The sequence below is a fragment of the Ascaphus truei genome, chromosome 1 (genome assembly GCF_040206685.1).
Source record: "Ascaphus truei isolate aAscTru1 chromosome 1, aAscTru1.hap1, whole genome shotgun sequence".
NCBI lineage: Eukaryota > Metazoa > Chordata > Amphibia > Anura > Ascaphidae > Ascaphus > Ascaphus truei.
Genome location: NC_134483.1, coordinates 127,030,636 through 127,057,781, shown reverse-complemented (window position 1 = coordinate 127,057,781; position 27,146 = coordinate 127,030,636). Strand labels below are relative to the sequence as shown.

Here is a 27,146-nt window from a genome sequence, read left to right as displayed (position 1 = left end):
GCATCACACATTATGGCATGCATGGTTCTGAAATAAGAGAAACGAATTGGTTACATAAAGCTTGGCTATGCAAATAGCTAAATTAGACATGCTAGAGCAGGGTTGGGCAACTCCAGTCCCCGGGGGCCACCAACAGGTCAGGTTTTAAGGATATCCCTGCTTCAGCACAAGTGGCTCAGTCTTTGACTGAGACACTGATTGAGCTACCTGTGCAGAAGCAGGTATATGCTTAAAACCTGACCGGCTGGTGGTCCTTGAGGACTCGAGTTGGCCACTCCTGTGCTAGAGCTCTGTGGATGTGACGGTATTGGTGTGCTTAATTGCATGTCCACATCTGAGTAGCTGCACTTTAAACTCTGCATAAAGTTTGGGAGAATGTGACAGAATTTGGTTACCTGTACTACTCATCCAGTACTAATTGGGGGTTATATAATAAAGTAAAGCTGTAAAGCTAGGGAAAAAGAATAGCAGCAGGCTCCATTGTTTTCCATTGAATTGTTTTCTTTGGGAAATGTGGCGCTATCTTTTGCCCCAGTTTTGCAAGCCCGATACTTTAATACATAACCTCCATTACCCTTTTTATCTTTGTCATTGTTTGGGTTTATATTTCCCTTTTTTTTTAAATCTGAAATATTCTGTGTGTATGTATAAATCAGTTCTGTAATATTGGATAATACTTACTACTTTTTTTATTCAACTCTTAATGACAATTTTAATGAGTTTTAAAGCATCCTTTGTTTTCTATAGCTGGTTTTAGCCCACCTTCCAAGCAGTGCAAGATCTTTGCAACACTTTCCTGTTGTCATTTGTTGCCAATATTCCCAGCAGTTTAACAATAGAAAGCTTACTTAGTTATTGATCCCATACATGGTTTTCCACATTCTGGGCATTCACAGAACTGTATATCAAAGATAAACATTACCATTGAAATCAACTGGGATTGTTTCCCTTTGATGAGGAACATTTCAATAGGGATTTTCGGCCAAAAACGGCCAATATGGCCGCTTTTACTGATATAGAATAAGGCCCCAAATCTAAAAAAATGGAAACATTCAGCTGTTTGGTACTCTGTGAGTAAAGACACGGACTCTGTAAACAATGACACTGGGTTTGAATCAGGGTAACCGGGTTCAATTCCCAGTGTCAGATCATTGTGACCTTGAGCAAGTCACTTTATCTCCGTGTGCTGCAGGCACCAAAAACATAGATTGTAAGTTCATCTGGGCAGGGACTTTATCTTTTATTATTCCTATGTGCTGTGTACCGCTCACTATACCGTAATTGTGAAGCGCTTTGATTCCCATTGGGAGAAAAGTTCTATTATTAAAGCTATTATATAACCTATGGTGTGTTTGATACAATATTTAGGAAAAAAAACAATGTTTTGCAGCCAAGCCGTAGCTTATACACGCCACTTCTATAATAATACAGTAGTGCTAAAATACATATCACATATAAGCAAGGTTGTCACCCTCTGTTGTTACAAAAAACCATTGAAGAAATGGAGGACAGTAGAAAGAATTGACTAATCAACAGGTAGTAATAAGCAATTGTTGAATAAGAAATGGCTGAAATACCACAACAGTGACATCTACAGTATAAGGCTGCTTATCTTAAGGGTAACTGAAACGGTCTGCAGGGGAGTCACACTTATTACAAACAAGTAACAGTAAGAAGCTTGAGGAGGTAGACTTTGTTCTTCTTTTTTAAGAAGAGAAGTTCAAAATGAATGGAAGTAATTTAGGAAAGGGGTGTAGATTGCAGTAATTAATTTGTAGAGGCACTTTCAAAATGGTGTTGTAGATTGGTGCAGTGCATTTTCACATGATTCTAGCATCCCAGGGTTGTTGCAACACATTTTGGAATGGAATGGAAAATTCATTACAGTTGCACTTCTATCTCTGAAGTGGCCAGTTCTGTGGTGGTGTACTGCTGAAAGGCACATAGGCTTTAAAACTTGAAATCAGGTCTTTTTCAGGTATGTGTTTGTATGACGGAGGAGGTGAATGGTTATTGATATGCTACTTTTTCTGTTCACTCTTTCATATTAGGGGACCCTTTCACGAATGAACAAGGGTATGTGGAGTTCCGGATCAATGGCCCTCTGCAGTACATGTGGTGGTACCATTTGGTGGGGCTCATTTGGATTAGTGAGTTTATTCTAGCCTGCCAGCAGATGACCATTGCAGGAGCTGTGGTAACCTATTATTTTACCAGGTGAGGCTCTTTTTGTTTTTTTTTGTAGCGCACACTTTCTATAAAACATGCTTTTATGCTAGTTGTGATACCTTATTAGCTCACCATAATTAACATAAGTGCTCATTGATTTTTGCAACCACATGCACAGCGTCAACAAGCAAATGCTACAGTAGTTCTGTGTCTAAGCCAGGTAATCCGACACTCGCCAATGAGAAGGAGTGCAAGAAGTATTGATGTATAGTTCAAACAGCCTTTATTTTGTCAACAGTACAGACCACTCATGCCAAGGACCGTCAACATGAAAGAGGAACACAATTATCTCCTCCCCCCCCCCCCCCCCCTTTTTTTATACATGGTAAAAATAGGGACATAAGCATACATTTGGCTCAATAGTTCAAATTATTTTACTTGGCAACAAGTTACGACTGATCGTAACACCTTATGGACCAATGACATTCTGATAAACAAGAATTACATATATAATGTGTATATATAGTTGGATAATCTCATTGTCGCTCATCTACACTGTCTATTGCCTTCTGGCATCTTGTGTAAAGGTTTTCCTCTGATTTTTGCAGACACAAATGAGAACCTTACAGAAACTTTTACTCTATCTCTATAGTACTATTCGATTTTTGATATATATATATATATATATATATTTATATATACTGTATATATATATATTTATATTACAACAAGACAAACTGCCTGCAACAGACTAAGCAAATAATGAGTACTTAAATTAGTAATATAATAACCACTAACGGTGCTAGGGACTAGAAATAATATAACAATGAAAAGAAAAAGAAAAGTGTCCCAACTCAGCACTCAAGTATACTCAGAACAAATATCAAAGAAAATTATGATTTATTTAACAGCACAAATAATCAAACATAAAATACAAAAAATATTAAAATAAACCCTGACATCCTCCTGTGATAGAATATGTATCAGACAGGGGAAAACCCCTATGAAGATACTGATGGACCCCTAATACCCAAGGCAAGGGAAAAAAGCCTATAAGCACAAAATATATGTAGAACAAGGGGTTAGCAATAACCCCTTGAACCTACAAGGCCGGCCTCACCCCTAGTGAATATAAAACCACACAGCAAGCATAGATAACACATGCACCAAATTGCCTAATACATGCTGATGTCAAATACATATATTATATACATAATCTCTTTTTCTTCGCTATACTGTACATCTTTTTACTCTTTCCCTTTTCCTATGGGATACTGTTCTTATGTTATATTTCCGTGTGCTGTATACTAGAGGCCATTATCTCTAGGTATATTTTTTTCTTCTTTTAAATCACCATTTTATTTAGTTTCCAAATTGCACAAACTCAATCTATATATTTTTTAGTATAATTCTTGCTGAGATATATAATTTTCTTTGATATTTGTTCTGAGTATACTTGAGTGCTGAGTTGGGACGCTTTTCCTTTTCATTGTTATATAATATATATATATATATATATATATATATATATATATATTCTCCACCGTTCATCAATACTCTAATACACTTGTGTTGAAAACTGCCCCTTGTGTGCTGTCTCATGATTACCAGACTTCGGAACAATATCATATACTTATATTATGCTTAGGGGACATGAACCAACAGTTTACAAATTTGTCTACACGAGTGCTATCTGATATATACCTTATCAAATATAGAGTGAATATTTGTTTATTCCTTGTTTATTAGTATGTTATTTGCTAGTGACTTGTCTGTGCGTCCTATATATATACTGCACCGACACACTTTATTCGAGCAAATACCCAGTATGTACCTGGCAGATACCTGGAATGCGCCGCTCCTCACCTCTGACAAGCCCCGTTGTGTTTGCCTTCCCAGCCTGGGTTCATGCCTGGCTGACGGGCGGCTGATCTGTTAAATGATAATGATTAGGATTTAATAGGCTGCAATGCTTCGCGTGTCTACCAGATGGCATAAATTCATGAATTGTAATGCAGTATATATATATATACTGTGCAGTATTGCAGCCAGCGGGAATAAAATGCTTCAATCCCTGCCTGGAAAATAACCCAATGTACTCGGGCAGAAAACAGTCACAAACCTCAATACACCCGGGTATACCCGAATTCGTGGGACTAGCCGAGCTCGAATAAAGTGTGTCGCCAGTGTATGTGTACAGTATATACCTGTTGCTATAGAAGGTAAGTATAATCTAATGGTACTACTGTATATGTTTTCTATTAGAATGTGTTAGTGCATTTACTGTAGTTCAGAGTCCCACACACAGTACCAAGTGCATATACTTGCCAACTTTCAGTCAGGTTAAAGCACCATTTCCTACAAAAAACACAGTTTTCCCATGTTACTTTACCATGATGAAACATGCATTTTACCATACAAGACCACTTCCATGAGAAGAAATGGCAAATGTTGGGGGTTTTTTTGTCATAAGAATACAATATAACCAGAAATAACTATAGGTTTGTTAAGCGGCAGCATTAAAACAATTTGTTTTTTATTCATAATAAAACATTAAGGATTAGCTTTTCAGACAGGTATGCATAAACTTGTAAGACCACTTAAGATTTCCCATTTTATGATCAAAAAGGCAACTATAAGAAGCATTAGTCAAACCTTTAATACAACAGAGGCCTCCATTATATTGCTTTGCAAGTACAGTAATGTCATACACTGTATAATTAATATTGCTTAACAGGTATGTACACATTCACCACTACTTGGAATTATAGGTACTATTGTATTAAGCGTTTTACTATGATGTGTTTGGACCTGCAAAGTTTTCAATCAAATAGGTTTAAATAGTAGTAGTTCTGCTACATTTGAGATCATGTACAGTAGTCGAACTAAATTGAGACGGCGTCTCTGTAAGCAGTGAGGCAATTGCTTTATTATCCCTAATTAATCACAAAGTCCTCTTCCATCTTCTAGTGGCCAACTAAAGCCATTAGAGTTGCCAAATAAAAGCAAGGTCACTGAGGCAGGTTGATCCACTGCAGTCGGTTCCCTACGAATAACAGAATGCCCCAAGAAAGTAGTAAAAAGAAAAGCAGAACTGAATCACCCGTTCTGCGTTGATGGATCAATTTAGCAGCCCAATTTGTAATTTATGGGATGGAAGAATATTTTGTGAACATTTTGAATGATTCCTTTGCGGGCCAATTTTAACTTCTTAAGATTGTGTCTCAATTTACGTTTTTGTTTGAATGTAAAAAAAAAAACTAACTCTAGCCGTCAAGGAATGTCCAGTATTTTCAGGTATTCGTGTGCTAAATTGTACATATTTAAAGCTAACATTACTTGGCCCCTGCCCAGACTTCATTATCTTTGCTATGTACTTTGTGTATTGTTTATCAATAGTGTATCACAACCTGTGTATGTCTTTGTAATAACACTTACAAACTGGACAAAACTCCATGCTATCCAACAGCCCCTACCATCCACACCCCAAAATCTTAATAGATCCAGCTGCGCAGCTGGACCAAATTCCTTCCTGAGGCACATTGTCCCACAATGAGCAGCCACTTTACCTTATGTTTTCAACTTTGCCCCTTATTCCCTCTAGAGTGTAAGATCTCACGAGCAGGGCCCTTATTACCTTCTGTATCTGTTTGCACTTTTTTGTCCTTATTTATGTCATTGTGTTTATTGATATCACTCTGTACCCCCATTGTACCGCACTGCAGAATATGTTGGCCCTTTACAAATAAACGATGATAACACTGTCATTCCCCAGGAACAAGAAAGATCTCCCATTTACTCCCATTCTGGCGTCCGTAAATCGACTCATTAGATACCATCTTGGAACAGTGGTGAAAGGTGCCTTCATCATCACTTTGGTGAAAATCCCGCGCATGATCCTCATGTATATACATAGCCAGCTCAAGGGAAAGGTAAAGAGAATATTGAACATGATTTCAGGTTGTGGAAAAGCAGCCTCTGTACCCTGCATGACGGAACCATGGAGCCTAGATCAGTATTCTCAACCAGGGTCACACATCACCTTACTGTTGTTCAGACTTCTAAATGGAAAAGTCAATTATAATGATTTTTCAATGCTTTTTCAATAATGTTTGCAAATATTATGGTGACTGTGTTTTTGAAAAGGCAATTTTCAAATGCAACCCTTTCGGAGTGAGATGGGCAGACAAATTATTGGAGATAATGAAAAAGCAGAGGTATTAAACCAATTATTTTCCTCAGTATTTACCAGGGAAGACTCCATTGCAATAGTAGTGCCGTAGTAGTGCCTAAGAAGGAAGCGACAACCTCTATAGCAACGAACAATTGGTTAACTGAGGAATACGTTCATAGGCGGCTTGATAAAAGTACAGTAAATAAAGCACCTGGCCCCGATGGCATACATCCAAGAATTCAGTAATAGCCAAACCATTACATTTAATATTCAAGGACTCCTTTTCCACAGTTGTCATTACAGCGTATGCATGGGTTTTCAGGATCAGTCCTTGCAATCTGGTAGGTCTCCAACCTTCAACCCCTTAAGGGGCTGAGAGCATGTCTCCTCCCTGCCGGGAGGGAATTCCGCTCCACTCCTCCTCAGACCATACTCACACCTCGACTGACTATAATTTAGGACACTTCCTCCCTAAGGCACAGAGGGGGAGGGCACAGAGTCTGCACCATGATTGGCTGTACACAGACTCAGTTCACCTCCACCCCTGTCACTCAATGAGGCAGCATGAAAGGGGTTAAACCCCATAGGACAGCCTGCCACTGCCTATAACTACTGGGACTTACGTGACAGGAGATAGAAAGTATTGTCTGAACCAATCATGGCTACACAGATACATGTAAAGTTATGCATTTGGGATGCAAGAATAAACAGGCGACTTACAAATTAAATGGTGATAAATTGGGGGAATCCTTGATAGAGAAGGACTTATGAGTGCTTATAGACAGCAGGCTTAGCAATAGTGCCCAAAGTCATGCAGTAGCTGCAAAGGCAAACAAGATCTTATCTTGCATTAAATGGGCAATGGATGGAAGGGAAGTAAACATAATTATGCCCCTTTACAAAGCATTAGTAAGACCACACCTTGAATATGGATTACAATTTTGGGCACCATTCCATAAAAAGACATTCTGGAACTAGAGAGAGTGTAGAGAAGAGCCACCAAATTAATAAAGGGGATGGACAATCTAACTTATGAGGAGAGGCTAGCTAAAACATAATAATTTACATTAGAAAAGAGGTGTCGAAGAGCGGATATGATAACTATTTATAGCAATTATATTCAGTGACCATACTAGGAGCTTTCAAAAGAACTATTCATCCCAAGGCCAGTACAAACGACACAGGGTCATCCCTTTGGAGGAAAGGAGATTTCACCAGCATCAAAGGAAAGGGTTCTTTACAGTAAGAGAAACATTAGGGATTTTTAGCCCAAAAACAGTGCAAGAGTAAGCGCCAGCAAGGCGCGAAATGCATTGGTGTTTTTTACCCTGTCTTTTGCGATGTGCCAATAATTTTTTTTGTATACTGTACTGCTTCAAGTTCCAGCCCTCAGTGTTTCAGTGTGCTATGCACCGCTGTTCTTTCTTCATTGCTGTACACTCTTTACAGTAAGGGCAGTTAAAATGCGTAATTCATAACCCATGGAGACTGTGATGGCAGATACAATAGATATCTTTAAAAAAAAAAAAAAGGTTGGACATCTTTTTAGAAAGGGAAGGTATACAGGGATATACCAAATAAGTAAACATAGGAAGGATGTTGATCCAGGGAGTAATCTGCCAATTCTTGGAGTCGGGAAGGAATTTATTTTTCCCTTTATGAGATATTATTGATGATATTTAAGTAGGGTTTTTGTTTGCCTTCCTCTGGATCAATATGCAGTAAGTACAAATATAGGATGAAGTATCTGTCGTCTAAATTTAGCATAGGTTGAACTTGATGTATTTTTTCAACCTCCTCTACTATGTAACGATGTAATTGTTAATGTAAAATATTCTAACAATGTGCGACATTAACAAGTAAAACTGTTTCATATACTACATTTACATAAAATATTTGTTTCGTTTGTAAACATTTAATTAAGAATGATGTGATATGTCTTGTGATATTTATGTTAACTGGGCAGGTTGAAGCAAATAAAAGAAGAGTTTTTCTTTTAGCGCCTTATTGTGTAAAGTAACAATATTAACCTTATGTATAATAATTATAATAAAGGGCATCAGATTTATGTCAGGATGTATAATCCGTAATGGTTACTGTGCTTCAAGGTGATTTATTGTTTGGCGCAAATGTGTTTTTGTTCACTGAGTATATATGTGGAGAATACAACAAAAGACTGTTCTCTTTACTGCTTTTCAACTCTTTTCTGCCTGTGTGGCAGTCAATGTATGGATTAAACCCTTTGAAATGAATGACCCTTGAAAGGCAATGCCTTTTGAACATGAAATGCTACAGTACTTTGATGAAAACGTTTGGTTTGTTCTCACACAAAACTCTCTTGACTTCTAGGAAAATGCCTGTGCTCGCTGTATGCTGAAATCCTGCATCTGCTGCCTATGGTGTCTCGAGAAGTGCCTGACTTATTTAAATCAGGTAGGTACCCCGCCCCAAATAGGAACCTGTTGAACCTATGACTTGTCAGATTTAATAGAATGAAGTATTGCATTTGCATGTCTCAGACAGGTCTGCAACCCTGTCTTTCCCTATTATCACTTTGCATAGAGTGCTTCCACTGCAGCTAGGGATTCTGGGTAATGACATGCACTTAAGCACTCAGTGTGTCACCTTTTGCTTCTTGTTCATTTTAACATAGACCCCATGAGCTTATGCCAGAAGCGCTAAGCAATAATGGGGACCCTGTCTGAGCCATACAAATGGACCCACAAGTGTTATTTTTATTTGCTGTACGGTGGAGGGTTTTTGTCACACTTTTACCCACCATAACTTTTTTAATGTCTTATTGTCACGGGAGACCAGGTTATTTACACCTTTTTACCAGGATCATTCATTGAGCAAAATAAGGTAATGAAATAAATTGTAATTTATTCAGTACAAATTCGCTTACACACAATGGAACACAAAATACAGACAAAAAGACACACTTACTTTGGGACTGGGGTAGAAAGCTAGACTTTCCTAGGTGCAGGGAACCCTATGGGAGAGTATTACCCTGACTGGGACTTGAACCGGAATCTCCTGGAACCCAAATTGGCATAAAGTTCCATACGCCATCGCTACGTTCTCTTCTGAGAACTTTGTACCTCCTGACCACATGTTAGTCCAAATCTCCTGGAACTCAAATCGGCATAAAATCCCAACCGTGTCCCTTACGTTCGTTTCTGAGAAATTGGTTACAAAAAGCTGGGCCTAGACTCTGGCAGGCAGACTTTTCAGGCTCGAAATCGAAGCCGGTTGCTCTGATATTCACACAGAAGCAACTTTGAAAAGCCCGCCCGCGATCTTACTACCGGAGACCCCGAATCTGGCTCACAGGTTCTTATTGTATTTTTTAGTTTCATTCACAAAACTGAACAGCCAATCAACGCGTGGGAACTTTCCCAAGCAACCAATCAAAGCCAAGCCTGCTAGAAAAGCCGGGTCGGCGGGAAATCCTAAATAGCATAGAGACATGCGCAAGCCTACCACCTCTCTCCCTGGCTATCTCGATGCCACCCGCTGGGCAAGCTCCACCAGGTCTGGCAGAACAAGTGGCATTGATATCCGGACCTGGTACTCCACCTTTCCCCGCTGACCAAATGCTATTCACACCTCTGGGCATCTTCTGGCTGCTTTGAAATCTGATGTCCAGCAGACTTTCCAGCGCCTATGGGTTAGCTCAGGCAGCCTGTTTGGACATCTTTTCCAAATGTAAAAAGCCTATTACCTTACATTAAAGTAGCTTTTAATACCCTTCTGAGTCCTCGGGTACAGGGAACAGAAAATGGAAAAAGGTCGTTTTATTTCTATCTCCCTTATTCCCCACACACTTTCCTTTGGACTCAGTTTGGACTCTGAGTCCCCCTCAACCTTATATACAGCTGGGGCCCCTTCAAACCCTATATTGGTTGTGGGTCACCTTGGCACTAGCTAAGGTACCCCCATTAACCTAGGGATTCCCTCAGCTACATGGATACCTATTTATCCCTGTGCTTCATTCTCCTTTCTGGGCTGTGCAGAAGCAGGGTACCCTAGTGGTGAGTCGTGCTTGGGTTTTCAAGGGGAGGTATTACCGGGACAATGTGCCTACTGTACATGTATCTGAGAATCAGGCATGATTCCCGGGTACATTTATAGGGGAACTGACAACTCCGAACCCCAACCTCCTAGGCACATTCTGTCAATGGTTCCTCCACAAAACACCCCTTGAAACTCATACCCTAGCAATCCCTGCTTGATTGCATGCCCGGAAAGGGAAAAAGCACACAAAAAATGCTTTTTTTGCATACAGTACATTGGAATGGTACATTGATACTGGGCCCAAGAGCTAACTCTCTTGGACCCTTATACACGGAGCAAGGGTAACCAAAATGGGCTTGTCCTTTATTGTATAACCTGGTTACCCCCTCCCGTCACACTTATTAATTATACAAAAATATCATGTGGAATTGATTCAGGTTTCTCATCCAAAACTCCACGTAAGTGACAGTGAGAGCCCATTTCCTGTGAGGTCGTGTGCAGGTCTAGAACTTTGGCAATGCAATTTCCCACAGCCTACACTGTCGTATAGATCGTTGAGTTTTGCCATGCAGTTATTGCAATGATTCTGTGGCTTGCTTTGAAAGCAACAGATTTAAAATAAAAAGCCAGAAAAATTTGCTTATTGCTGGCTCTGATCTCTTCCTTTGCTCGGGTCACATCATTTCCTTTCATAGCTTTGTAGACTTGCAATATTGAAAATGCCAAGCACACAATCAACAGAAGGAAAAAAAGATCAATTTCAGCAATCCCTTGAGAAGTGATTGAGATTTTTAACCTTGAATCAGATTTATCATTAAAAATCCAATTATTTTGCCCGTTCCTTTTTCATGCATACATCTCAATCTCAACCAGTTTAGATTTACCTTAGAGAGACTAATAGACCAAATTTCAATGTTAGAACCAGTGGGGTTTTTACCATTTGTAATTTGTTTTTTGTGATTGCACTTTTTATCTTAATTATTTGTTTTCGTTTCTTTGTTTATTGTTTATTAATTACTAATAAAGTATTGTGTAATTGAAGCTTGACATTTGACATAAAATGTACATATACCGCAGCGCGGTTGAGTGGGGGGTACAGAGTTCTGTAAATTATATAAACAAAGTGCCATACCAAATAAGGACAAACAAGCGCAAATCAATACAGAAGGTAATGAGGGCCCTGCTTAGGCATTAATTGATTGTAATGTGCCTGTGTTAAACTCTCAATCCACTGAGCCAAAGTAAAAATAAGACATTATATATTTATTTTTTTAGATGTGAAAACTCAATCCCATAATTAATAATCTATCTGCTTTATCAAACAGGTGAAACTGCCTTAACCTGGGAATCACAACTCTTAATATAGCCTTAGAAAAAAACCTGCCTCTTATTTTTGTGTATCGGAACTTACCCTTCACTCCTGCTTTGGGATTCAGCAGGATGCGTACGCAGTTAAGAGTAAGGCCCAGAAAGGGTGAAGCAGTGTCAGGCAGGTCTGGAAAAAGTGAACGGGAATGAAGCACAACTGTGCCACTCGTGCTCCTACCCACATAATGGCTTCCTTATACCTCTGCCTCTTGTTGACCATTACAGGAGCCCATAAATCATGAAAGTATAGCACTTTGACCATCATTAGCCACTGCATACAGTACTTTGTCTTCATCTATGTCAGGTAAAGCTTAGTCTAACTAGGGTTTTCTAAATCCTGTTTCCCCAGAATGCATATACAGCCACCGCTATCAACAGCACCAACTTCTGCACCTCCGCAAAGGATGCGCTCCTCATTCTAGTAGAAAACGCTTTGAGGGTTGCCACCATCAACACAGTGGGAGATTTTGTGCTCTTCCTTGGGAAGGTAATGTGTTAAGTGCTGTAAGAAGACTAAAATGCCATGATGTTTACAATGTATAGTTTCCACAGCAAAAACTCAGGATCACTATAGACATTGTATCACTACAGTATATACATTCATTCCCCAGAGCTCCTTCCCATTACATGTATAATTTTAAAAGTGAAATTCAAATAAACTAATATATTGGGGTTTAATCCATATGGGGTTCTTAATCAGTAAAGCTGCAATTGCCTCCACTGACCTCCATGTTCTTGTTGGTTCTGACCTCCTGAGTCTCTTACTTCAAGGCAACAGTAATCCTATAGCATATCCCCAGTTCAAACGGCGTAAAGAATAGTTTAATCCAGCAGTCGATTGCTGCTTTAAAGGCCACTCACTTGCATCGTTGCACTACACTAAAGACACTTTGTGTTATGTCGTTCTGTATTGTGTTCATCTTCGTGGCAAGGTTGTGAAAATGAGCTGCTGGATTAAGAGCAGACAGGTGGCCTATTATCCAGACGCTTCAAATGAAGCCGGATCTGCAGTGAGACACAAAGTAAATGACAAATATGTTATAAGGAGATTTTACTGTGATATTGCCACAATATGACCACACAATATGTATAGCTAATCACAAAGGTCTGAAATATACGTACAACTGTGAGTGACGGCAAATGGAGTGGGAGAACACAGGGTTGGGGAAGGGAAAGGTATAAGGAAAAGACAAGGGAAAATGGGGAGCAATAAAGACAAATAAAGGGTTCAACGTTTTAGGGCTGGATGCCCGTTCCCCAAGATCACAGTGATCAAGGGTACTTCCCTTAAGTCCTATATGTACGGTAACTCCCAACACACTGAACAACTAAATACACAATATGGCAACCTATAAGATAATCTAGTGATCTACGAGTGGTCACTAGTAAATGAATGCCCAAATGAGGCTAGTGGCAATTAGACCAACCAACTGTAGAGTATATCTCAAGGATAACCGGTAATTAGCAGAGATTATCTCAAGCAACAATGCTATATAAACCAGTAATGCAGGGGTTAAGAACAAAGCTGCTACAGGCTAAGCAAGCCAATAATATCAGTCAGATAGGCATAAGGTATAACCAGCACTTACGCAGAGATCATCTCAAGCAACAGTGCTATGTAAGCCAGTAATGAAGGGGTTAATGGCGAAACTGCTACAGGCTAAGCAAGCCAATAATATCATAGAATTAGAGTCAGATAGGCAGGCTCAGGCCAAGACCAATGTATTTGCATATTCCCATTTTGATGCCAGTAGAATTGCCGCACTTTGCTTAGGACGACGTGAATTCTTAGCGGAAGACCTATTTTTCTGTGCACATTTCTCTGTGGAAATACAGTCAAACATTTTAGCCCACGGTCTGCAGATTCTTATTATTTACAACTAGGCCGTGTGATAACCTATGACATTATTATGGAAGGATACAATCCATCTGGGCTACCGTCAGGGTTAACAGGTGTCTCTTCAAAACTATTGTTTATAATACCACTTAGGAAAGTGGTCCTCTACAAGATAACAAACACACACCCTACTTCATAAGTACTTTTTTCAATCCCTCGGAGTACTCCACTATAAACTGTACATGGAAAGGGCCAGGCTAAAAAAAAAAAAGGGTCTTTGAACATTTCTTTAAAACCCCGGATGCAATGCAAATGCATTTCCCTCTCCTCTCTCAGCTCTGCTACAGACCCTGGCAACCTGGTCAGGAACTACAACTTTGCCTTGTCCTCCTCTCTTGATCTACATGCCCCGCTTTCTCTCTGCCGCACTCGCCCTTCTAACCCTAGACCCTGGCTAAATTCCCACACGCGCATGCTGCGTTCCTCCACTCGTTCCTCTGAACGCCTCTGGAGAAAATCTCATACTCTCGCAGACTTCCTTCACTACAAATTTATGCTATCCTGTTTCAACTCTGCCCTCTCGCAAGCTAAACAAGCCTACTTTTCTTCACTAATCAACATGCACAAGTCTAACCCACGCGACTGTTCTCTGTCTTTGATACTCTACTCAAACCACCCTCAGCTGCCTCTCCTTCCTCCATCTCCGCTCAGGACTTTGCTGACTATTTTAAGGAAAAGGTGGAATCCATACGTCAGAACATCCCCTCTGTTTCTTCCTCTCATCCTACACCTATTCCTAACTCTCCTGCCTTCCTTGACTCTTTTTCCACTGTCTCAGAGGAGGATGTGTGTCGCTGTTGATCGCCTCTTCTCCCTCTACCACTTGCCCTCTTGACCCCATTCCCTCCCATCTCATAAAACCTCTTACTCCTACTATAATCCCTATGCTCACACACATTTTTAACTCCTCCCTCTGCTCTGGAACCTTTACATCCTCCGTCAAACATGCAACAGTCATACCATTACTCAAAAACAGCAAGCTTGACCCTACCTGTCTTTCTAACTATCGTCCTGTCTCCCTCCTGCCTTTTGCCTCTAAACTCCTTGAACGTCTTGTATTCTCTCGCTTGCTCCATTTTCTCAACACCTATTCTCTCCTAGACCCTCTACAATCTGGCTTTCGCACTGCTCACTCCACGGAAACAGCCCTCACTAAAATAACTGACGACCTCCATGCTGCCAAAGACAGAGGTCATTACACTCTGCTCTCCTCTTCTATTGATCTCTCTGTGGGGGTACCCCAGGGCTCTGTCCTGGGACCTCTTCACTTTTCTCTGTACACACTCTCTCTAGGTGACCTAATAACATATTTTGGGTTTAATTATCACCTCTATGCTGACGACACACAAATATACTTTTCAACACCCGACCTTACACCTGCTTTACAAACCAAAGTTTCTGAATGTCTCTCTGCTATATCATCCTGGATGGCCCTCCGCCGCCTTAAACTCAACATGGCTAAAACAGAGCTCCTCATACTTCCTCCCAAACCTGGCCCTACTACCTTCTTCCACATTACTGTTGGAACTACGATCATTCACCCAGTAGCCCAAGCACGCTGCCTAGGGGTCACACTCGTCTCCTCTCTCACATTCGCTCCTCAGATTCAAAACATTTCTAAAACCTGTCGCTTTTTCCTCCGCAATATAACAGATACGCCCTTTCCTCTGTTGCTCGACTGCTAAAACTCTGACTCAGGCCTCATTCTCTCCCGTCTTAATTACTGTAACCTCCTGCTGTCCGGCCTTCCTGCCTCTCACCTGTCTCCCCTACAATCTATCCTAAATGCTGCTGCCAGAGTCACGCTACTCTTTCCTAGATCTGTCTCAGCATCTCACCTCATGAAATCCCTCTCCTGGCTTCCGATCAAATCCCGCATCTCACACTCCATTCTTCTCCTCACTTTTAAGCTTTACACTCTTCTGCCCCTCCTTACATCTCATCCCTAATTTCTCATTATGCACCATCCAGACTCTTGCGTTCCGCTCAAGGCTGTCTTCTTTCTACCCCATTTGTATCTAAAGCCCTCTCCCGCCTTAAACCTTTTTCACTGACTGCCCCACACCTCTGGAATGCCCTTCCCCTCAGTACCCGACTAGCACCCTCTCTATCCACCTTTAAGACCCACCTTAAGACACACTTGCTTAAAGAAGCATATGAATAGCACTGTGGATATTCTGAACACATGATACATAAAGCTTGGCCCCCTGCAGACACACTTACCAGAACTCCCTCCTACTGTCTCTGTACGTTCTCCCTGCCTACCAATTAGACTGTAAGCTCCTCGGGGCAGGGACTCCTCTTCCTTAATGTTACTTTTATGTCTAAAGCACTTATTCCCATTATCTGTTATTTATATTATCTGTTCTTTATTTGATTACCACATGTATTACTACTGTGAAGCGCTATGTACATTAATGGCGCTATATAAATAAAGACATACAATACGTGCCCCAATGTAACAGGTTTTTTTTAAGCTGAAAATAATAATATTAATAATAAATCCGGATCCTCTACGAGAGAACAGTCTTCTTACTGAAATTACAACGTTTTGTGCAATTCAGAATCAAATTGTCCTGAGCACGCACATCATTTAAGCCACAGTTGCCACCTCCTGTGTGGTGACATTTTGGAATCACAATCGATGGTACTTGCAAACCGTGATGCCGTTCGCAATCCTAGAACATACACCTGAGAGAATACCAGGCACTTATTTTGTGTGTGTGATAAGACCTCTAGCTGGGTGCATCTATTTCCCAGCTACTTCAGCTCAAGACTTTCTTTTTGTCACTTTTCTGATGGTAATATTGCGAGATATAATGAAGGCGCTGAACTCGCGTCGTCGTTTCCAGTCCCAGAAAATGCACATTGAGCTAACTTGTGATGCGAGCTGTTTCTTAATGAGCTCTCTTTAACCTGAGGGAATGCCAAAGTGGGAGACACAGCTGTCTAATAACATCTGCTCTCCAACAATTGTCTTTCTGAACAGAAAACATTTTTGTATAATTCGTGTGGAGGCAGACATGCTAATTGAAGATTAATTTTCATTATAGCTCATGCTAATCTTTAACTTGAGGCTAGACATGCTGTTAAGTCGGAAAATATAAAAGTTTGTATTAAGTGGAGTTGGCTAGGTGTGTGTGTGTGTGTGTGTGTGTGTGTGTCTTGTGAAGCAATAGCAAGTTTCATACGCAAGTCAACATTTTAGCTCTCTCCTCTTATGCCTATTAAACTTTTGCTATTTTTCATAAGACCTGGAGTGCCTGCTATTCTTCTTCTATGCCAATTTATTTGCAAATCTTGCACGTAGGCAATATACCAGCATCAGAGGGAGGCATGGCGGAGGCGTGGCCGTGACATCACATGAGCGGTTCGCCCTCATTGGCTGAACCGCGGCCGTGACGCGACAATCGCACAAAAAAAAAACAATTTCAATTGTATTTTCAAAAATCGCGCTTGGTCGCGCACTCTATAGCCTGCCTCATAGAGGTACGGCCTTTTGTTCACGGCACGCGTTGTGTCATGCGCGGCAACTATAATCGCGGCTTTATAGTCTCTGTGTTATTGCATCTGGTAAGAAGGTACTTCTGCATTGAAAGTGTATGGGAAGTGTAAGAGATGTGTGCAGAGGTATGCAATGGAGACTGTTTTTAAGGTGAAATTATAATACAGCTTTATTGACTGTTCCTTTAAACTATACAGCAAACAAAAAGATACATAAAACAATAAACACCTAAACTGCCATAAGGGAAAGGAGGGCTGTGTTCTGGGAGCAAGACAAAAGGGGACCAGACCTCTATGCCTGGACCCTCAAGCAGACACCTGCCCGGACACCACTTACCTGAAGGGCCACCTGCGTTAAGGTACCGCTGAGCCTTTGGGCTGATAAGTGGGTAAGGGGCTTCCCCCCCAGCCTTGCAGAGAGGGACTGGGGAAGTAAGTTAGCCCTTACACAGGGAGGAGGCATGATACAGTTGGAGCAAAAAAGTCAAATAAATAGAAAATTCATATAAGAGCATGCTGTTAAAAGATGCAATGGATTGCTTCAGCGTACAAAGTAGAATGTACAAAAATAGAGATCTCATAGGGTCACAGTAAGTGTAGTCTTACACACTATACTATTACACATACCAATAGCTACCATGCAGTGTAATAGATAATATTCTGTGAAAAGGGCTACCACGCTTTGGTAAATAGCCTTATTTTATCTGTTTATTTCCTCACACAGTGGCTTTCAACTTCTCCATAGGGAGCCAAATGTTAGGCATGAGTAATGGATTAATAAACATCGGAACGCACTTAGCTTACATATGAATGTGCTATTGGTTGACAGCCACAAAGTCTGCCTTTGGTTCCCTAAGAAACAGGGTTGCAAACCATTGTCGCAGTGCTGAAAGGGTGAAGAAAACATAACATTTGATATATTGCCAGCAAACTGTAGTTTTAGATGCAGAGCTGCTCATCCATGAATGATCTATTTCTCCTTTAACTGATATAATAAAATATAGGAGCACTCACAATTCGAATGATGGGGAAATGCCACGAGTCCACGTCCTTCCAAAATGTTGATGAATATCACTGAAGAAAAAAGCTGAACGGCACTACAGCGGTCTTGTATAAATCAAACATTTGTAGTAGATCTATAGCAAATACACTTTTGATTACAACAGGGACCCGCTTTTCGGCGATCCGCCGAAAAGCGGTACAGAGAATGGGCCCGCCATGTCTGCGCATGCGCAGAACGGGGAAGTCCGAGATCGTGCATGAGCAGAACGGGGGGGGGGTGCCGAGGTTGTGCATGCGCAGAGCGGAGGTTGTGCATGCGCAGAACGGAGGTTGTGCATGCGCAGAACGGAGGTTGTGCATGCGCAGAACGGAGGTTGTGCATGCGCAGAACGGAGGTTGTGTATGCGCAGAACGGAGGTTGTGTATGCGCAGAACGGAGGTTGTGTATGCGCAGAACGGAGGTCGCGCATGGGCAGAACGGAGGTCGCGCATGGGCAGAACGGAGGTCGCGCATGGGCAGAACGGAGGTCGCGCATGGGCAGAACGGAGGTCGCGCATGGGCAGAACGGAGGTCGCGCATGGGCAGAACGGAGGTCGCGCATGGGCAGAACAGAGGTCGCGCATGGGCAGAAGGGGGAATTGCAGGTCTGCGCATGCGCACACGACGAAAATCGCCAGTTCCGCTTTCCATCGATTTTCGCTTTGCTGCGGGCCCTTAGAATGGAACCTGCCACATGCTTGGGGCCCTCCTGTATTAACACAAGACCGCTGGAGTGCCTTTCATCTTTTTTTTTTTTTTTCAGTGATATTCTCCTTACACGAAGATCCCGAAGATTCCAATGTCCCTTAATTATAATCATCTGTTTTGAAAGCACACAATAACTTAGTGGGGCTTTCATGATGCTTAAACTAGCTTGAAACGTGGTGTTTACTCACCCTCACCCAAAAAAGCCCAATATATCTGACCTTTAAATGAAATGAGGAATTTGTTGAACATTTTTGGAGAGGGATTTTTTATTTATTTTTATAAATGCTGTAATTGACAATTTGTATACTGCAGTCTTTGGTTTCTTACCAAATAGTTTTTGGTACAAAAGGTATTGTACACAGTTTTGTACATGGGTTTTTACATACACCACGAGTGCCTTCTCTGAAGAGCTTAACACATAATTTGCAATCCTTGATGTGAAGACCAAGAACGTTCCATTGTCCCAAGTTGATCGCTGGGTTTCCTGGAGGATCCCCCGTTCTGTAGCACTATTTATTTAGCACTATCTAACTCCAGTATTTAGTAGTACTAAAAACCTTATAATGGCATGATTTACACTAGTGGGCAATCCACTGGACACTCTATGCCACAGCTCTCCACGATTTCATCCCTTAATGTTACAAATGGTATTATTATGTTTATGGACAGGGGCATTGGAAAGTGTTTTGGATTGTTTTTCTTGCTGCAATGCATGAATCACAACCGATCAGTAAACCACTCTGCCGTGAACTAGCACTGACATTTGTCAAATGGTTGAGTGTTGCGTTTTAAGCAGCCGTGTGATAAATGTTGTCACAGCATGGAATCAATACGAGATGCTGCAAGCATGTACTGTATGTCATTAACATTCATTGTTTATTTAACCCTTTAGTGCATTTTCATGCTTGTAATATCCCTTACAGTTTAGCATACAACAAGTGCCTTAATGATTTGTCTCTTTAGCAGTGACTTTGATTTAAAGGTGCAGTCCAACTTGGTCACAGACACTTTTTCTCTGTTTTAGATCTATAAATTGTTTTGATTTTGCTTTTTAGATCTTGGGCACTGCTGTGTCATCACAATGTCTGTTCCAGGTTTGGAGTGATGAACAGCATTATTTGGGTCATTGTTACGGTACAAGATGTGCTGTGTGGCTTAGGCGGGCAATAACAATAATAGCTACTAATATCACTTCTGCCACAGTTGCATATATGTATATGTCTGTAAGAAAATACAGCACAAACAGCTCCTATAATGTAATAAGTTTTAATTAGTAATTATAAGATTTAGACAAAGTCAAATAAGTGCTCACAAAAGGACTTTAAAATGTATCCCATCCAGTGTTAAAAACAAAGTCAAATGTCTATAGTTATAGATATGCAGTCTTGGAATGCACCAGCACTCCTAGATTGTTGGTTGGTATAGCCTGAGAAAGCTTGTTGCTGTCATCCGGTTTCTCCAGTACTGTGCTGTGCCACCTATCGATATTCCCCCTTGTCTGGCTTTCCAGTAATTGTCTCAGTTGGTAGCTGGAAGGGTGGTCAGGGGCTGCGGTCTCCAGGACTTCTCCGTGCCTCTCGCTCTGCGTATGTTTGAGATCGGCACTGCAGGGATGAAGTCAGCGGCGGAACTCAATCACTCAGACTTGGTCAGGGATGCATGAACCCTGTGCGTTTATTATGTATTAATAGAAGTTTGATCATTTGGATTTCAATGCCTCGGCTTCCCAGCGTGAGACTTATGCCCAAGCTTGGACAAGGTGATCTTCTTATTTGAGAGAGAGGCCTATCTGCAGAGGACCTCTAAGACTCCAAAGGTCTCCAGGATATCTGTCACCAGTGGTCTCTCTAGCCCATTTAGTTCTTGCTTTTGACTGCATTATGGGGGAACCACTTGCTTCCATGGAGATTTTTTCCCCCTACTGTATCTATTTTTCTTCTTACTCCCTTTATTATAAATGTAATTTATACACCTTGGCCCTCTTGCCTCATTCATGAAGGTCATAGAGCTGGTATCCCTTAAGGCAAGGCTTGCACCAATTGCATATTTCAGAAATGTAGATTTTGGTGCTGGTTTTGAAACATATCTAGCACTCTACAGTGTGAGGTGTATTAGTCTGTATATTGTGGTATGATAAGGTTACAGTATAAAGCTGTGATTATGGAAAGTCTGTATTGTATCAATTTTTGTAAAGCTGTTTGTGGTTAACACGGAGGTTAATTTGCAAAGTTTTTACATTTCCTTTACCTGTAAGTCAGTGGTAGGTGGAGGTAGTAGTAGGTGTGTGTGTGTGTGTGTGTGTGTATACCATTATCACCCAATAATAATTGTTGCAAGCCTTGACTTAAGGGATACCAGCTCTATGACCTTCATGAATGAGGCAAGAGGGCCAAGGTGACTTGCCTAAGTCATCCAGTTGTAAGAATTTTAGGGCATGAACACCTTGAGTCATTATTCTGCTACAGTCTAATATGGCAATGTTGGAATCAAATGGTTTATATTATTATTGTTCTGCATGCCTTGAAGAAGTGGTGGTCGTTGGGAAGCGCAAACATGTGAAGACAGAAAATAATATTCTGATAGTACAATATTGTTTAAATAAAAACGAGGATTTCTTCTTAAGGTCTATATAAAGAATTCTCACAAATGTGAGGATGGATATGTATACGTAATGGTATCTTTAAGTGATGATCCGCCAGCTGCGGTAAAGATGGGTGTCTGCCTCAATAGGAATATGCACTCTGGTAACCTTTAGTAATACACAAAAGAACCGGGCATAGTGCAGACTGTAGAAAATTTATAAAAGGTAAGTATAATACAATACACTCACATGGTATCAGATGGTAACACGCACTTAGATCACACAATCGATCTCGGCTGCAGTGGAGATGAACTTTCTGCTTCCCCTGGAGTTGCCTCTCTGTTTGGCGTGCGTCTCACGGATGCGTTTCAGCGATTCCGGATGTGACGTCAGCGAGATCCAGAGGTCCCGGTCGGCGGTGTGGTTTGTCTGTCAGCGTCACTCTACGCGTTTCACCTTCCTTGGTTTCATCAGGAGCCATATTACTAAAGCTGTCGTATTACTAAAGGTTACCAGAGTGCATATTCCTATTGAGGCAGACACCCATCTTTACCGCAGCTGGTGGATCATCACTTAAAGATACCATTACGTATACATATCCATCCTCACATTTGTGAGTATTCTTTATATAGACCTTAAGAAGAAATTCTCGTTTTTATTTAAACAATATTGCACTATCAGAATATTATTTTCTGTCTTCACATGTTTGCGCTTCCCAACGACCACCACTTCTTCAACTCTGCACGGGATTGAGAGAGCAATCCCCCACTGGGTTACAGCAGCATTCAACGAATGTGTTTGTATATTAACTATTGTTTTATTCACTATTGCACTGATATTATCCTATTGCACATTTATGATTTGAGCGCCACCATTGATGATTATTTTTTCCACTTGTTCTGCATGCCTTGCCTAAATCTGCTCAGCACATACTTTATAATCTCAGCTGATACTGAAGGGACTAAGAAACAGTTCCAGTAATCCTAGTCCAAAACAGCTTTTGTACAAAATAAATAAATAAAAATGTTAACTGCATTTCGTCTTCCTTTCTTGACTTCTAAAAAAAATTCTGCATTACTGTATGTTATAGTGAGGGGCATTTAAGAGGAGTGCCCTATTACCCCAAAAATATTGTGGAATCTACTTTTTATTTGTTTATCAAATATTTTACCAGGGGGAAAAAGTACATTGAGTTACTTATTTTAAAGTATTTTTCCGGGTGTAGAATATTCTGATGCAGGTCATGAAAGATATTTAATATGTATGGTTTTGAGAGACTCGGGTAAAGGGTTCCGTAAGTGAGGCGCCAAGAAGAGAAGGAAGAGCGATTGGATTCTTTATTGAACCTTGGATCCATAAGCCAGCTTCTAGAGGTACATCTATGGAAATACAGATGTAGCGGACATTATTTTACTCGCAGGCACGTGCCAGCAGGGGCAATAACGCGGTTTGCTCTGCCTATTTGTCTCACGCGCCTAATTTAAAGACAATGGTGTGTGCTCCCGCTAAAATGCGCCAGCGGGAGCAATAACGTCTGCTACATCTGTAAGTGCTGTGTACAGTAGGGGTGAGACGCCTACGCAGATGATCGGGTAACTGGTCTAGAAAGTATTTGAAAGTTAGCTAACCTAGTCCAGTTAACATATCACAATGGTGGTTATTCTAGTTGAATAATAAGGCAAAATGGCATATTGAATTGTATAGAATATTACGTTTGCTGGGGTGAATTTGGGGCGCTGTACCATACATAACGTTCGTAACGTCCATAATTTTGCATTAGACTGTTGGGCAATGCGCTTTCTGACCATGGGACTTGAGCTACAGTAGGTTTAATGCTAAAAGGTGCACTCAGTTTGGTACTGTATACAGTACATTTTGCATGTCAATATGGTAACCAGACATTCGATGGAAGTCTAGCCATATACCCAAATATTTCAAGCTGGTAACTAGGGCTATCTTAGTGTTATTACTTAGTTTACTTCATAAGTAATATGATAAATAGTAATAAGGGCATTACATAAAGCTCACTTTCACACTAGGTCATATCGAGAGGAATTGCAACTTTTAAAAGAGAAAATTCATGAATGGCCTTGTAGGCTCAAATGGAGTCTTGTTCAGTCGGGTCATAATGATTTAATTTAATTGATGTAGACCTCAAAAGACAAAAATACCCAATGCTACATCCAATGTGACAGAAAATAATAGTAAAATACTTAAATGATTGTAGTCTCATAAGTCAGGGTCATTTAGTTAAACCCTCTGGCCAAAGTGTTATAAGCCTGCAGCCTATAGCCTGGCTTGCAGCCACTCATGGCATGACCACTATGCAGGTCCTATCACTACTTGTGAGTAGACCTTCCAAAACATGGCTTACTTGGATCATTGTTGCCTGTGCAAGTGTATAAGCGGTGATCTCTGTTATTGAGTGTTCCTGTCTCCCCTTCTCTCTTGGTTTTAGGTCCTGATCGTGAGCAGCACAGGTTTGGCCGGGATTATGCTGCTCAACTACCAGCGGGACTACACAGTGTGGGTGCTTCCACTCCTCATTGTCTGCTTGTTTGCTTTTCTGGTTGCTCACTGCTTCCTCTCCATCTACGAAATGGTGGTGGATGTCCTCTTCCTGTGTTTTGCTATTGACACAAAATATAATGACGGGAGCCCTGGCAAGGAATTTTACATGGACAAAGTTCTCATGGTACGTGTTTCATTTGCTCTATTCAAACGAGCTCAGAACCCAAATTCACTATATCATATATATTGTATAACAAAGGGTGCTACTAGGGTTGTGACCTCATGTATACTGTAGAACAAAAGACAAAAAGGCCTAGTGCTACATCTAACGTGACATATATTATATAGTTAAATACTTATCTATATATCTTCTAAGCAAGGATCATTTAGTTCAATTATTTTGCCACAGTATTTCAAGCCTACAACCACTTCACAGTATGGCCCATCTGTGGGTCCTAACACTGCTGCACCTGCAAAAAGCTCTTATACGTGTACGTGTTTGCTTTGCTCTATTCACCCATAGTATCTTATTGGGGGTAAGGATTATTTTTCAATTAAGCCATTACCAAGTTATTTCTTTCTGTTACCCAACTTCTCAAGTGACGGGTACAGTCTGAGTGCCTGTAATTCAACGAATGTAAGCAGTCTCTATGTTGTCTACCAAGTTGATTTCAGAGGTACAGTTTCAGTCTTATGCGAATTGCATTTACTGTACAGGCATACCCCGCATTAACGTACGCAATGGGACCGGAGCATGTATGTTCAGTAAAGCGAAAATGTACTTAAAGTGAAGCACTACCTTTTTTCCACTTATAGATGCTTGTACTGTACTGCAATCGTCATATACGTGCACAACTGATGTAAATAACGCATTTGTAACAGGCTCTATAGTCTCCCCGCTTGCGCACAGCTTCGGTACAGGTAGGGAGCCGGTATTGCTGTTCAGGACGTGCTGACAGGCGCATGCGTGAGCTGCTGTTTGCCTATTGGGCGATATGTCCTTACTCGCGAGTCTACTTAAAGTGAGTGTCCTTAAACCGGGGTATGCCTGTACTGTCACTTCCTCATCCCAATACTTTTTCTCTGCCGTAAAACCTCAGGCCCTACTTTTGATCCTTGACTTTCTTTTGTATTTAGGATAGCATTGTGTCTGTCGCAATAATTTTTGAATTCCCTTGTATTAGCCTTTATCACCTCTATTGGTTGTATTTTCCACAAATCCACCATTCTTTCCGTGAAGAAACACTTCTTTACATTTCCCCTGAGCCTGAAACCCTCCAGCTCCAAGCCTCTTGTTCTAGCACTTCTCTTGCTGGGAAACATGCTCCCTCCTCTACTTTGTTAAAACCTTTTGTGTATTTGAAAGTTTCCATAATATCCCCTTCTCACTTCTCTCTAAGCTGTACATATTAATGGAGCCGTTTTCACTACTCGTTGTTTTTTGGTTTGTTTTGCTTTAGGCGACAATCCTAATTGAGCATACATTGAAACCTGAAACACACATGGTAGAGGAAATGTTAAATGACTAAATGGCTTACACCATCTTTAGTACATGTTACCAAGTGAGACCTTTAAAAGTTGTCTCGCATGCTTCACAGTGAAGAGGAATTTCAAAACACGATACATAAAGCTTGGCCCCCTGCAGACGCACTTACCAGAACTCCCTCCTACTGTCTCTGTACGTTCTCCCCACCTAACAATTAGACTGTAAGCTCCTTGGGGCAGGGACTCCTCTTCCTTAATGTTACTTTTATGTCTGAAGCACTTATTCCCATGACCTGTTATTTATATTATCTGTTAATTATTTGATTACCACATGTATTACTACTGTGAAGCGCTATGTACATTAATGGCGCTATATAAATAAAGACATACAATACAATACAAAATGAGAGACCTTTTATCTCATTGAAAATGTATTTCCATCTGACACCTTTCATTAGTAGGTGAATGTTTTTCATGGAACAGAATTTGGGTTGTTAAGTGCACATGGTTAAAATCATCAAATAAAGTTGCAAGCTTCCAATGATTTTAGGATTCTCACATTTAAATGCTATTTTCACAGCACATGGTTGACATAAGATTCATTTGCTCATAAAGGGGGCATATCATGGATAACCCCAGAATCAAGACATGTGTATAAGAAACATATGCAAAAAAACAATGGTGTTCAAATACAATTTTTATTGGCTAAAATCTTAGATTTTTAAATATCGGCCAGCAAGTAAGTCACTTCCACCAAATTTAAGTCATCGTTTGCATAACAAATGTATTCATTGCTCAATTAGCAATCTAAAAATAATTCTTACTGGGCATAAATACAAGGGATCGCAATAATTTTAAGCAAAAGAGAAAAGCTTTCAGGAGATAAGCCTACGTACATAGTATTCCAAGATTATAATAACAGAAATAAAAAAAAAAATTATTATTCAAAACATATCCCTTTTTCTTCTTATAGCTTGTAATTTGAAGTAAGAAAATAAGTATTGGTAACCATTATCACCAATTGCCATCACACTTTACAAAATATGAACAGATTCATTCAAAAAGTAGGTTCCCGTTGTGTATGTATGTATAGCTTTATATAGCGCCATGCTGGTAATTAGCGTTTCACAGCACAACATGACATAATATAAGGCATAATGGGAATAAGCACTTGAGATCTAAAAGTAACATAAGGAAAAGTGAGTCCCTGCGCCAAAGAGCTTACAATCTAAGTGGTAGGTAGAGAGAACTTGCAGAGACAGTGGGAGGGCGTTCTGATAAAAGTGCATCTGCAAGGGGCCACTGTCAGTGCATAGGAGATGTATAGTGTTGTATTGGGCTTCCGTTGACTTGATTGATGTTTTATCATTTTATTTCAGGAATTTGTGGAGAACAGTAGAAGAGCTATGAAAGAGACTGGGAGTGGAGCTGAGGGCAGGGAGCTGAAACCGATGGTAGGTGCAGGCAAGGAGATGGTCATCCTCCAAGAATTTCACTTTTACTTCCTGCCCCTTTCTATCTTCACTGACTGGGCTTCTTCGGGTGACTTTTTTGTTCTTTGCGTTACTCAGGACGTTCTTCTTTTCCTACTGTGCTTACCCATCAGCTGGCTAGCTGAGTTCTTGTCACAGCTGAGACCATCTCCTGTAAAAGCAAGCTGAAAGGAACCCTGTCCTCTTTCCCTGGTGGA

The 27,146-nt window shown here is 40.7% G+C and overlaps 1 protein-coding gene across 1 annotated transcript in view; it reads left to right on the top strand.

The window, feature by feature from the left end:
* SLC44A1 (solute carrier family 44 member 1) overlaps nt 1–27,146 on the top strand; it is a 138,617-nt gene that overhangs the window by 102,325 nt on the left and 9,146 nt on the right. Inside the window, exons 10-15 of the mRNA XM_075594642.1 lie at nt 2,052–2,217; nt 5,945–6,101; nt 8,693–8,776; nt 12,078–12,215; nt 23,919–24,155; nt 26,836–26,910. Of these exons, the coding sequence (XP_075450757.1) occupies nt 2,052–2,217; nt 5,945–6,101; nt 8,693–8,776; nt 12,078–12,215; nt 23,919–24,155; nt 26,836–26,910 (857 nt within the window). The remainder of the gene's footprint in view (nt 1–2,051; nt 2,218–5,944; nt 6,102–8,692; nt 8,777–12,077; nt 12,216–23,918; nt 24,156–26,835; nt 26,911–27,146) is intronic.